Raw genomic sequence first — 15,168 nt, forward strand, 5'->3', positions numbered from 1 at the left:
AGTTATCCACAAACAGCAAAATGTTTCTATTCTTTTCATTCATCCTACAGTCTAAGTTTCTGATCCATTCTTCGTAGATTTGTGATGTCATCCATGCCATTTGGTTTATTCAATACATAGTCTTCAAACCTTTAAAGCATGAAGGCTTTTCAGCTTTCCCAGTGATTAAAAGAGGAAGCTTCTCTGTGCCAAACATGTTTGCTGCTAGGAGAATGATAATTATTGTTTGGCCTTTTTTCCACCACTACATTTCTCACCTTTAAACATAAATGTTCTATCCGGTAGCAATTTAAAAAAAAAAAAGAATCCAGTTTCATCAGCATTGAAGATGTCATTGCGGTCATATGTCAGCAAAACATTTTTTAAGCAATTTCCCTTCCATTCCTTTGTAGCATCAATGTCCACAGCTGCACTTTTGCCACACTTTTTTGAAAGAGGCCATAACAAGTCTTAAATTTCTGGCACCATCCATCTAAACTTTTAAATTCTTCCATATACATTTGATGCACAAACAATTCAGAATTAGCTTTTAAAAGATTAGCATCTACAGGAACGTTTTTTGCAAACATTATTATTAGCCATTCCAAAAGTACCTTTTCAAGATTCAGATACTTCACCTTTCATGCTCAAATCCTACCCAGTGCAACAGATTTCTCTAAACTTTCAATCTTTTTCCAATCTTTCAGAAGAGTGAACAGAGTACACCTTCCCAGAACTGTAACTGATTCTGTTGAAATGAAGAAGACTGGCTTTTCCTCTGGCAACCTCTATTAACAAAAGCATAGTGAACAAACGATGAGAGGGTCACTATAAACAGCTTAGACTGTATTTCCATATGTAAGGAAAAAAACTGTTGACATTTTAGGATAAACAAAGAATTCCCTGTTTTCTTGGACATAAATGGACTGACAAAAGAATTAGGGTCTGTAGACAAAGCTGAAGAATGGCAGATATTCATTGATTCATCAGATGTTAAGTTTAAAGGCAATTAACAGATAAGCAAAGCCTTCCCAGAGCTGTAACTGATTCTGTTGAAATGAAGAAAACTGGTTTATCATCTGGCAACCTCTTAACAAATGAATAGTGAACAAATGATGAAAAGGCAAGAAGCTTTGAAACAGTTGGGATAATGATTTATCAGATTTAAAAAAATAGTGGATTTGCTTTATATGGTTCATAAAATTTAAAAAGATATTAAAAACTTCAGGTAAACCAGGGATAAGAGTATTTGTCTTTAAGCTGAACAGAAGCCCAAATTCAAAGTTTGACTATTCAGTCGATCACTTTCAGTAAAAACAAAGATCTCCTAATGTTTGAAAGTGAATGGAGTAAACTTTGATTTCCACTACTGAATTAAAATATACCTCTAATACTATAATGCAGTGTTTCCCAGCCTTTCTTGACTCGCGACCCCTTTCGACATTATATTTTTTATCGCGAACCCCTTTCACAACACAATATTTTTAATGCGAACCACTAAGCCTATATTTTCTGAAATTATTATTATTATTAGCCATATGGTGCAAGGAAGCCTGAGGCTTATGCTGCACCAGCCAAAAAAAAAAAAATTCAAGTTACCCGAGAGAGATCCAGCTCAGGACCCTGGATGTGCCAAGCTCATACTCACCAGATGTGAGCCCCTGGGGTTGCCATATAATATTACTGAATTTTTATTATACAATATTTCCAGTACTACATTTTTATATATAAGGCGCCTCCGTAGCCAGGTGGGAAGGAGCAGCAGTGCGTAGCACACGCTTCTTGATTAGACTGGGGTTCGAGCCCGTCAACACCAAATACGGAGGATGCGGAAAGGTCAGGGAATGACCACCGCATATCCCGGAGCAATATGGCCTTAGTTGCTAATGCTCCTAAAAACTAAAAAAAAAAACCAAATAACAAACATTTTTATAAGCGACATCGCATAATAATAAAAATTATTATTAAGTATTAAGAAGAAGAAATCTTTATTGTACAATAAAGATACAATACATGCCCGCCACGACCAGGGGCTTGACAAGGTTATGGAGTGACATAAAAGCATGTATGACAAATAGATGAGAATTAAACCATGATATTAAATTTAATTTAATTTAAAATTATTATATTAAAAATATAATAAAATTATATTTTAATTAAATTAAAATATATTTTTTATACTTTGTAAAGCAGTTATATTAATCAGTCCAAACTACATTTCAAACAGGCTAAGAGTAGAACTTTCTTCTTGTCCAAATGGTAAAGGAGCATTCTGGTCTCTTGCCAAAGAGACCAGAATGACCAGAATTGCTATTGGTCACAATTTTTGCCCATCTCTGTTCCCACCTCTGTCAAAACCAGATGGTTCTGTTGCCACATCAGCCAAAGATAAAACTGACCTGATAGCATCCTATTTTTCTTCCAACTCATGTATTGATGATCTTGGTAAAAAAAAAAAACTCACCTCAAACTGTTTCCGGTACACTCCATTCAGTGCTTCCTGTGGTCTTCCATCAAAAGGATGTCAGAACGATTTTGATGAATCTGATGTAAGAAAGCTCCAGGTCCTGATGATATTTCTTCACTTGTTCTCAAAACCTGTGCCCCTGAACTTACTCCTGGTTTGTGTCAGTTTTTTTTTACTTTCTATTTCAAAGGTGTTTTCCCTTCTGCTTGGAAATTTGCTCAAATCCAGCCAGTTCCTAAAAAGGGCGACAAATCCTTCCCATCGAATAATCGTCCGATTACAATTACTTCTACTCTTTCTAAAGTAATGTTAAAATCAATTAACTGCCAACTCTTAAACTATCTGGAAATCTTTCATCCGATCAACAATCGCCAGTATGGATTCCATCAATGTCATTCCACTGATATTCTGGCTTATGTTACCCATCTATGGAAAAATTCAATGGAAAAGTTTGGTGAAACTCAAGCCATTGCTCTTGACATTTCAAAGGCTTTTGATCGTGTGTGGCATAAGTCTTCTAAATAAGCTTCCATTGTATGATTTGCTAGCTATTTTTGTAATTGGGTATCCAGTTTTCTCTCTGACCGCTCACTGTGGGTGATGGTAGACGGCTCTCTGTCTTTAACTTCTGCACTAATGCTGGTGTTCCCCAAGGTTCAGTTCTTTCTCCCACTCTTTCTCTCTTATATATTAATGACTCTCTTCCATTGACTGGAAATCCTATCCAAAAATTTTGCTGATGATAGCACATTACATTCCCTTTCCAGTTTGAGAAACCTTGCCCTGCTCAAACAGCTTCAACTTCTCGGGTATCCACTGTCAAATCCTTAAATGCTGATCTCCAGTGAGGCAAAGATAACTTAATTTCAATCCTTCTAAAATTCAGTCCTATCTTATATCTTGCAAAAAGATTCTTCTGTTCCTATGCTTATCTTCAATTTCTAGGCAAGATCTTGGGGATTACACTGACTTATAATCTCTCTTGGTATAAAGCACATTACAAATATTGCTTCCTCTGCATCTAAAAAACTGGGTTTTCTCTTTCACTCTCGGCATTACTTCTCTTCCAAACAGTTGTTAAGTCTGCAGAAATCACAAATCCAGTGTACCATGGAATATTGTTCCCACATCTGGGTTAGTGCCCCCAAAACCTCTCTCAGGATTCTAGATTCCATTCAAAAGAGGGCAGTTAGGTTAAATAATGACTCATCTCTAGCAGTCTCTCCACTCTGTCTCATAGACGTTCTGTTTCTGCTGCATGCGTTTTCTAGAGATACTTCCATGGGCACTTTTCTTCTGAATTGGCTTCTATAATTCCCACTCTCTCCTTCAAAGCAGTCCGAACACGTGCTGCAACCAGTCAACATCCTTTACTGTCCAATTTCAATCCCCCACGCAGAACCAACATTTCTTCTTCCTCATTTATTCATTCAACTTGTTTTCTTGAACAACCTTCCTTCATACTTATTTCCTGAAAATTATAATCTACAGAAGTTCAAGTCAACAGGTATCTTCTTTCAGCTTTTCAACCTTCAACCCATGCACGGTACTAAGTACTATCGGTTCTAAAATAAAAATAAAAAAAATTTCCTATACATAACAATGATCCTTGAGAATGAAAAAAAATTTAGTATGGAAAACATTTAACATTTTATACTGTAAGATACTCAAGTAATTATAAGGAATTGTGGGAGATGTGGTTTCTTTCTTTGGCAATTCCTTACTTTTTTTTACTTAATTTTATTTTAGTTTATTGGTTATTATTAGTTTTATTTTTTAGTTTACAATAATATACCTATGTAAATCTAATCAAACGCTATTACAGAATTTTTAGTGCGAACCGCTGGGGGTTCGCGAACCACCGATTGGGAACCGCTGGTATAATGTATTAATGTCTGGATGGCTGAAATGGGAAGGGTTTTTTTTTTTTTTTTTTTTTGGCTGATGCTGTAAAGCTTGCTTTCTTGCATCATATGCCTCAACTAATCCTAATGTGTAGGACAAATGCATCCCACTTCTAGGAATTAAAGGTACACATAACAGTGATTATGGGTATAAATGGAAATTTTACTTCTGTAACAGCTTGACTGTCCTAGACAAAATACATTCACAGATTTGCATATGTTTAATAATAAAGACCACAAGCCAGCTGGTAAGCCAGTACACCTGGGAACAGCTGTCATGACAGTGTGGCATATTTTTAAATGTATAGCAGATTTTTCTTATTTTTTTAGTGAGGCCATAAAATTTAACCCAGTGGTAGTAGCAGGTCAATGATCATAAAAAATCTGCAATTTTTTCCACCTACCCAAATACAGTCAAACGTTTACTGCAACAGTTTCTGAAATGAATTTTTTTATAGAAATTGTGTATGGGCACCTGTCAGGCGCTCTACTACTAGCATCTTGGCAACTGCTTCAGTAAACGTCTACATTATTACCTGAATTGATTTTGAAAGATTTATTGTTTTCACATATATAATATAATATTAGCATTAGCATTAGTAGAGGCATTTGATGCAAGAAAGCAAGCTTATGCAGCATCAGCCAAAAAAAAAAAAAAAAAAACCACTTCCACTTCACCCCTCTGTTCGTTCAAAATACCTGTCCAGCTGAGCCTTAAATTTATTTAGGCTATCAACCTCCACCACAAGGGATGGAAGTCTGTTCCACCAACCAACCACCCGCTGGCTAAAGACAAATTTCCGCACGTCTATCCTACATCTGTCTTTCCTCAATTTGAATTTATGCCCTCTCAGGTGATTATTCTGAGCTAGAGGAAGAATCCCATCAGCATTGAGCATACTTAAACCATTCAAGGCTTTATACACCTCTATCAGATCACCTCGCTGGTGCCTAGTCTCCAGACACTGTAATTTGCAAAACTTAAGCCTTTCTTCGTAAGAGCACCCCTTTATTCCATTCACTAATCTTGTTGCCCTTCTCTGTACTCGTTCCAGCAGCTCTACATCCTTCTTGAAATGAGGCCTCCAGACCTGTATACAGTACTCTAGGTGTGGCCTGACCATCGCCTTATACAATGGAATAATCACCTCCTTATCCCTGCTGGAAAAATTCCTGTATATCATTGACAATACTCCATGAGCTACTCTTGCAGCCCGTCTGCACTGCTCAGAGAACTTCATATCTGCCTGCACAACCACCCCCAAGTCCCTTTCATTCTCTACCACTGTCAGTGTTGTACCACAGAGTTGATACGTTGCTCTGGGGTTGCTGTTTCCCATGTGTAGTACTTTACATTTGTCAATGTTAAACTTCATTTGCCACCTCTCAGCCCATCTGCTCAACCTTTCCAGATCCTGTTGCAGCAGCATAGTGTCAGTAGTGTCCTTGACAACCCTGCCAACCTTTGTATCGTCTGCAAACTTGGACATTAATCCCGATATACCATCATCAATATCATTTATAAATACAGAAAACAATAATGGACCCAACACTGAGCCCTGAGGGATTCCACTAATAACATCAGTCCACGATGAGCAGTGTCCATTGATTACCACTCTGTCTTCTCCCCCTCAACCACCCCTTTATCCATAGCAGCAATTTGCCTCCAATGTCACACTGCTCCAATTTGTGTAGCAGTCTTCCATGTGCAACAGTATCAAAAGCCTTTCTAAGATCCAAGTATATAATATCAAAGTTATTCCCTGCATCCAGTTCTTTTGTGACTGCATCATAGTATCCAATCAAGTTGGTCAGGCAAGACTTCCCCTTAACAAAACCATGCTGTGTCTGAGCTATAACTGAAAATATTCATATTATATATGAATTGTGTTATACTGTATTATCTATATAGTAAATAAAAGAACATAACACCAAATAATGTCTCAAGATGGCCACTACCCTACAGAAGCAACATCTGCATCATGTGGTCTACCAAGGGCAGGTCCAGACACACAACTACTTCAACATACTGAACTACAAGAAAACTATATACTGGTCTGGAATAGGTACACAAACAGTGTGAAGAACTCCCCATGCATACCCAAGAACAGACATTTATTCTGTTCATAATTTTGTGATAATGGACATGGAATTAAAATTGAAAAGGATTAGCCAGGCAAAGAAAGATAAAAGAATGTGTAGAGAATAAAAACAGCAAGAAAGGATATTATGAATGCAAAATTGAAGGAAAGGATATCACTGAAAAGTAATTATCAGATGGATAATCAAAGTGTAAATGGATAAGTTTAAAAGACAATATAAAGAAAACAGCTGAAAAGGAAATAGGACACAGACAGTGGTAAGACCTAGGTACCCATAGACAACAGAGGATATAATAAGAGAAATGGAGGAAAGAAGTAAATGAAAAATACTAATACCAAGAGAAGATATAGAAAGAGTGACAATAAGCCTAGATGAGTAAAATATAAATAAAGCAAGGGAGTATGGATTTGTACAGAATTAAAATCATTAGAAAGGTCAGGATGTGATTTTAAGTATGAGAGTAAAGAATAGGAGCATGGAAAAAAAGGAAAGAGGTCAGGGTGTTTTACAGAGAAGAAATGGGCGGGCCTACTAGGAAAACCATAAAATAATGGGTGGGAAGAAGAGTGGAATATATAAAAGTTACATAGGTAAACAAGAGGCAGGAAGAGGATGATTTTGATGAGGTCAGATCAGTACAGCTTGACGCTAATCATAATGGAACAAGAGGTAATTGCAGTACTAAAGGAAATGAAGGGAAATAAAGTAGTAATATTGATGGAATTTCAATGAAGATTAAGTTTACAAGGGAAATTGGGCTTAAGGGAATTAACAGAATTATGCAGGTTAAAGTATGAGTATGAGGAATGGCAATAAGATTTTTGACTACAGTAATGATACCAATGGAAAGGAAACTGCATGCAATGAAATGTAAAGGAAACTGAATGCAATGAAATGTAAAGATTTAAAACCATAAGTGTGGTGCAGCATACAGCAAATACAATGCTAAAAATATTAAATATTTTTAGGAAAATGTGGACAGTTTGGGTTCAAGCCCGTGACTGCTAAATACGATTAACGTTTGTACTGATTGATTTATTGTAAACTCCACTGACGTGGTGGTCGTTCCGGAGTATAAACAAGAACATTTTTTTTTTTAGATTGGATTAAATTACTAAATATACTGAAAAGATTGCAATAGCAGAAGAATGATGAATAGATTATATTGGGAACAAAAAGTAATAAGGTAGGGAAAAGTGACACAAAGTGTAGAGGAAGAGATGTAAGACAGGGCTGCTGTCTGTCCCTGACTGCAGTATTAGTATTAATAGTGGCAAGTGATGCAAGAAGTCAAGCTTATACAGCATCAGCCAAAAAAAAAAAAATACCATTTTTATCTATTCATCCTATAAAACAGTTTGTCTAATTTATTCAAACTATTCACTTCAAGAATTGATGGAAGCTTGTTCCAACAACCAACCACCCATTAACTGAAGGCAAACTTCCACATATCTATTCTACAACCATTCTTCCTCAATTTCGATTTATGCCCACTAATGTACATAGTTTGAAAAAAGAGGAAGAATCTCATCAGCATTTGAGTTTGCTCAACCCATTCAAAGCCTTAAACACCTCACAGGCACTTAGTCTCCAGATAAGCAATTTACAGATTGGAGCCGTTTGTGGTAAGAACACTCCTTTGTTCCCTTCACCAATCTCCTTGCCCATTCCAGCAGCCCTACATTCTTCCTAAAATGAGGCCCTCAGACATGTATACAGTACTCAAGATGTGGCCTTACCACTGCTTTAAACAGTGAGATAATCACTCCACTTATCACTGCTAGCAAAAATTCCTGTATATCATTCACAAAACCCAGATAGACTGCCAGGAGAGCTCATGTCAATTCTCACTGCTCAGCAAACTTCATATCAGACTGCATAATTATGCCCAGGTCCTTTTCATTTACCACTACTGAGTGTAGTCCACACAATCAATATGTTACTCTGTAGTACCACACAGTCAATATGTTACCCATATGCAATACCTTGCATTTGTCAATGTTAAACTTCAAATGCCATTTCTCAGCCCATTATTCTAATTTTTCTAGATCTTGTTGCAGCAGAATACCTTCATTACTGCCATTAACCACTCTGTCAACCTTTTTATCATCTGCAAACTTAGACATTAAGCCTGATATACCTTCTTCAATATCATTAATAAATATAGAAAACAACAATGGGCCCAGCACCAAACACTGTGAGAGTCCACTAATAACATCAGTCATGAAGAGCAGTGCAATCAATAACCACTGTATTCTAGCACTTAACCATCCCTTTATCTGTAGCAGGAACTTTCCCTTAATGACACACTGCTCCAATTTGTACAGCAGTTTTATGTGCAATGGTATCAAAAGCGATCCTGAAACCAAGTATATGATATCAAAATTATATTTTGCATTCAGTTCCTTTGTCACTACATCACAGTATCCCATCTAATTGATCAGACAAAATCTCCTCTTAACAAACCCATGCTATGACTGAAGCATAACTGCACTCCTGTCTAGATGGTCCTTATTCACTTCTTTAACTAGTGATTCCAATATTTTCTCTGGAACAGAATTTAAGCTAACAGGTCAACCCCTGGCTTGTAGCCGTGAAGGGAGTTGTATACAGCAATGTGCTTTCTGTATATAATAAAGAATTCTTCTTCTTCTTCTTCTTCTTCTTTAATTACTCATGTCACTCTTTGATCCCCAGTTGTGAACTGGGGGTACCATTCAGGGAAGATCCAAGGGATCTTCCCTGAATCCAAAGATGCTCTCATAATTATGGATAAAATTTTCCATTTCAACTGTAGACAAGTAACACGAGTTGAGCAATAATGATAATTACTGGTGAGCCAGAATTTTCAAAATAATGCATGCTGAGATTCATTATCTGGCATGAAAACTGAGAAATAATGTAAAAGAATGCTAATCTTTTCCCCATTAATAATTGCTGGATTTGATAACACTTTACGTGATACCTATAGAAATACATTCATAAGCAAAAACATTATGACCACTTACCTGATAGTGTGTTGAGCTGCCTCACATTGTAATAACCACTTACACTTGGTGTGCCATTGGCTCTACAAGACCACAGTTGTCCTCAGGTATTCTGGACCAGCTGGAGAGAAGGACATCCCACAGTTCAGCAACAGAGCAGGGCACAGGAGTGGACTGGCAAATGCTGAGTTCCACCACATCCCACAAATATTCAATGGGATTGATGTTGGGGGAATCTGGCAGACGGAAGCACACAAAATGCTCAGACATGACCCTTGAAACATCCATGCACAAAATCCCATGTCACAATGCCCACTATCTTGTTGAAAGAGTCCAGTGCCATCTGGACATGTGGTAGGACAAAACTTGATCTGAAACAATGCCAAGGTAAGATCTAGCAGTGTGAGCATGTTCAACGAGGATAAGGGGCCACAGTTCATCCAAGAAAATATCTCCCAAACATGTTTTTGAAAAACCGTGAATTCTGGTTGCAGCTCTTCACCTGCTCACTATCAAACACACCTGTCCATCGGCATAATGGAGCTGAAAACTTATTTATTAAACCAGGTGGCTCTTTTTCAGTTGTCCAATCTCCAGGAATGGTGCTCCATGTCCATTGCAGAGAGAGAGAGAGAGAGAGAGAGAGAGAGAGAGAGAGAGAGAGAGAGAGAGAGAGAGATGTCGATTACAGTCAGTCAACATGTTCACGCAAAAAGGTTGCCTATTTCAAAAGCCTAAACACAAGACCACTGGATGGTATGCTCAGAAATGTTTCTATGCGCACTCAGGTTGTAGTCTGCCGTTGACAGATGAGGCATCTGTTGTCCTGTTTGTTTGTTTGTTATTTGGTTTTTAGGAGCATTAGCAACTAAGGCCATATTGCTCCGGGATATGCGGTGGTCATTCCCTGACCTTTCCGCATCTTCCGTATTTGGTGGTGACGGGCTCGAACCCCGGTCTAATCAAGAAACATGTGCTATGCACTGCTGCTCCTTCCCACCTGGCTACGGAGGCGCCATCTGTTGTCCTGGGAAGCACATGCCAAACACCATTCACCTTGAATGTCAACCAGTGGTAGTCTCCTGGCACGTTAGGTAGGTGGTTGTGTGTCCCTCTTTGGACCATTTCAAGCACACCTTCATTACAGCAGCCCTCGAACAGCCAACAATGCCTGCAGCTGCTGACATGCTGGCCCCAGCCTTCCTAACACTATAAATCACTGCCTGTTCAAACTCTGTCAAGGCCTTCCCTTTCCCCATTGCATAAGCTTTGTACTGAGAGGCACTACCGATGCCACCACCGTATCTGCTGTGCCAGTGATCTGCAGCGTGTACACATATACATGGTGTGACCCCAGTTTGCACACACTCATCTATACATAGTAATGCATAAATCAGCCATTTATCAATCAATATGAATTAGTGCATGCTGAACAGAAGATGTTTTGTGTTTCATTTTATTTTAAAATGAGTAATTTTACTGAGGAGCAAATTTGCATCAAAATTTTCTTAATTAGGAAAAAGAACAACAAATCCCAAGAAATGTTATATCATTTTTATATGTTATATGAAATGTTATATATGAAAAATGTTTTATATGGAATGTTATATATGAAAAATGTTTTATATGAAATGTTATACTGTATCATGGTAAATTTTCTCCAGTGTACCCTGGTCCATTCTGAGGCCTGACCAAGACCATTACAATATCCTGTGACTTTTCATTAGTGTGGAATTTTTAAAGAAAGTTGCTTGTCCATCAAAGCCAATCCTCACTCCGGCTGCCCTTCAACCTCATAAAGCAAGGAATCAACTGCTCATGTTTGTGATGTCATCGTTATTGTTATTTGGTTTTTAGGAGCATTAGCAACTAAGGCCATATTGGTCCGGGGATATGCGGTGGTCATTCCCTGACCTTTCTGCTCCATATTTTGTGGTCACGGGCTCAAACCCCAGTCTAATCAAAAAGCATGTGCTACGCACTGCCGCTCCTGCCCACTTGGCTACAGAGGTGCCCTGTGATGTCATCGGGTGTGATCAACATTTAACTATCTGCAAAGTTGCTAGTGAAACTGGTATTTTTTTTATACAGCATGTCATTCAATTTTAACACAAGATTAAGCAATGCAAACATTTTAACCAAGTTTATGCATTATTTGTCACTGATGATCACAAAGTTTTCATATCAGGAGTTTCATAACATGCTGCTGCTGAACCACACTTTCTTCCACCATCACTGGTAACAAATGGTGGGTGTGCACTATGACCCAGAAACAAAAGGTCCAGTCCTCCCAAGGGAAGGCTGTCTTCTCCAAGCCAAAAGTTAAAAAAAATAAAGTACTGTACCTTGTTCAAATGTGAATATCATTCTTATTATATTTTTCAACTACAGGGCATTGTTCATTATAAATTTGTCATTTGGGCTTAACAGTGAACCACAAATGTACCTTAAAATAATTCAATGGCAAACTGCACAATGCTGTTCAAAGAATACAGTCAGTTAAGTACATTTCTGGAAATTTGTGCTTGCTAATTTCCAAAAATACACCTTCTATTCAAGAATTTCCTACAAAGTATTCCATCACTGCTAACTCGTTAGATTTCGATTCCTGTGATTTTGTTTTGTTTCCCAAGCTTATTAAGGTTCTCCCTGAAAGGTCAGATTTGCAGTAACTGAGAAAATTATTCATAATGCATTACCACTCCAAAAGAAGCTTATCAGGGAAAGTTAAGATATTCCAGGAGCATTGGAATTGTACAAGGACAATACTTCGTTGGAGATCCAACCAAACAGCCAGTTAAGCTTCATTTCCAAAATGTTACTTCAGTCCTGAAGTCGTGATATATATATATATATATATATATATATATACACACATACAGGGTGTCCCAGGAGGAAAGGTCAATATTCCAGGAGGTGAAAGGATAGGTCATTTTAAGCAAAAAAGGTTCATATAAACATGTGCCCTATCCCGAATGGTTTCCGAGATAGAGCTACTTTAATGTACATTTGTTTTGAAATTGGCACGCAATATTTTCCTTCCCTCCCATCAGACTGCGCCATTTGACTGTCAGTTGCCATTTATCAGTTGACTGTTGTAACTGTAGAAGTGAATCAGACTGCAAGTGAATCAGTGAGTAGAGTCATTTGTCAGTTCTAATTGTAGAAGTGTTTGCTAAAAATGCCACACATTTTTACTAATGCCGAATATGCTGTATGTTTACGGCTTCTGCGACGGTAGTGCCCCTGCTGCTGTTGAAGAATACCGCTGGCGCTTTCCTACATGTCAAATCCCGGATCGTAGAGTGTTTTCAACACATTGCGTGAAAGTGGTATGCTTCCCAGTGCTCATGTTTCATCTGAATGAGGACGGGGGCTCACATCTGGTGAGTATGGGCTTGGCACACCCAGGGTCCTGAGCTGGATATCATCATTCTTCTCTTTCTTGGTGATTCCCTTCTGCTTCTCTCTCTCTCTCAGGGTAACATGGGAATTTTTTTGGCTGGTGCAGCATAAGCCTCAAGCTTCCTTGCACCATATGGCTAATAATAATAATAATAATAATAACGTCAAGAAAATGTGCAGGAACGAGAACACATTCTGAACATGGTTCAGCGTAGTCCTACAATTAGCACACGAAGACTTTCTGCACATCTCGGTGTTTCACAAACACGTGTATGGCGAACACTACATGAAGAGAGCTTGTACCCATTTCACCCACAGCGTGTGCAAAATCTTCATATAGGGGACAGTGCCAAGCGTCTTGAATTTTGTCATTGGTTAAATGCCAACCGTGAAGTGCTTCCATCAATACTGTTTACTGATGAAGCCACGTTTACCTGAAATGGAATCAACAACACACGTTATATTAATTTGTTATTTTTTGGTTAATTAGGAGCATTATCAACTAAGGCCATATTGCTCCGGGAATATGCAGTGGTCATTCCCTGACCTTTCCACATCCTCCGTATTTGGTGGTGACGGGATCGAATCCTGGGCTAATCAAGAAGCGTGTGTTATGCACTGCTGCTCCTTCCCAACTGGCTACGGAGGCACCACAACACACACAACACTCAACAATGGTCGCATGAGAATCCACATGGTACAGTGGAAACAAATTTCCAAGTTCGTTTCTCAATCAATATGTGGTGCGGTATGATCGATAACCTGCTGATAGGTCCCGTTATTTTAGAACATCGAATAACAGAACACAATTCCTTTCAATTTTTGCAAAATACATTAGGTGAACAACTAAAGGACGTTCCTTTGGCCACACGGTGTGCTATGTACTTTCAGCATGACGGGGCCCCTTCCCATTCTACCAAACGTGTGAAGCAACATCTGAACCGAATTTTTCCTATCAGTAGATTGGTCGTGGTGGTGCCATTAACTGGCCACCAAGATCTCCAGACCTAACCCCATTAGATTTTTGTTTATGGGGTTGGATGAAGAGTGAAGTGTACAGAAGAAAGGTGGATACAAGAGATGATCTGCTAGCTCGCATAATGAACGCTGTTACCCATATTAAGGAACGTGAAGATACACTTAGACAAGCAACACACCATGTTCTCATGAGAGTAGAAAAGTGCATTGAAGTTGATGATGGCATTTTTAAAAATTTATTATAAACTGTTCCAAATTTGTCACTTGAAAAATAAATATTCAAATGCCTCTATCTCAGAAACCGAATGGTTTCCGAGGGATAGGGCACATGTTTATATGAACTTTTTCGCTTAAAATAACCTATCCTTTCACCAGGAATATTGACCTTTCCTCCTGGTACACCCTGTCTGTATGTATGTATGTATATGTGTGTGTGTGTGTGCGTGCGTGCGTGCGCGCGCGCGCGCATAATTTTTTTTTTTGATTGAAGAAATAAAACGAATAAGATATCGATCGTTCAAGCATTTAAAATTTTACTTTATATGCTCCACAAACATGAAAGTAATATCAATCTAAATACATGAAATAACTTGCCTTGATCCCCCCCCCCACCCATTTGTTACTAAAGTATGCTTACTTAAGAGGATGAGCAAAGACAGCAAGCACCATAAGGTATTTTTGTATTATATCCAAACACCACAGACATTAATTTGACACATCCCTGTAGCAGTAACATACGTCACTTTCATTTCTATATCGTTATTTTTCATTATTTACTTCATACCATTAAATAAAAAATTTAAAAAGATCTGAACTGTCAAAAAGAATAACCACATTGCTAAGAACACCTCATTCACTGATATCGCAGACACCAAATCATAAAAATTATAAAAAAGAAACAAAGAAAAGTTAAATATCTGTTTTGACTAGCTCAAAAAGAATAAATAAAATTACCTTCGAACCTGAAGAATCACCGGTATCGCCACGTTTTGCAGACATATTGTTAACATAGAAAATAAAACACCACACACCATACAACACTAATCCATACTCGTCATCTATACTCTCGAACCACCTATTTTCACCATCTTGTTAAATAATCTGAAAAGCTTTTTTTTTTTTTTTTTGTTGTGGTAGTTTTACGGGTTTATTGGCACTCCAATTACCTTGTTTACTGGGCCCCAGTTCATAAAGTCATTATGTATGTCTAAAAATTAAATTACTATGTTAGGGTTACCCGTAAATGAAATTACATTAACCCGTATTCGTGTCTGTAAATTGCGTGTGTTCTCTGGTCGATTTGCCTGTTTTGCTGGACGAAAAAACCTCAGTTTCTGAGGGGAAA

The 15,168-nt window shown here is 38.0% G+C and overlaps 1 protein-coding gene across 2 annotated transcripts in view; it reads right to left on the reverse strand.

The window, feature by feature from the left end:
* The window catches only part of Spase25 (Signal peptidase complex subunit Spase25), a 74,351-nt gene extending 59,474 nt beyond the window's left edge, over nt 1–14,877 (reverse strand). For both annotated transcript variants that reach the window (XM_090375124.1, XM_090375123.1), the window contains exon 1: nt 14,778–14,877. In XM_090375124.1, coding sequence (XP_090231250.1) covers nt 14,778–14,822 — 45 coding nt within the window. In that variant the 5' untranslated portion in view covers nt 14,823–14,877. The remainder of the gene's footprint in view (nt 1–14,777) is intronic.
* Between the last annotated feature and the right edge of the window lie 291 nt (nt 14,878–15,168).

This window comes from Mastigoproctus giganteus, chromosome 6 (genome assembly GCF_048544385.1).
Source record: "Mastigoproctus giganteus isolate SK-2022 chromosome 6, ASM4854438v1, whole genome shotgun sequence".
NCBI lineage: Eukaryota > Metazoa > Arthropoda > Arachnida > Uropygi > Thelyphonidae > Mastigoproctus > Mastigoproctus giganteus.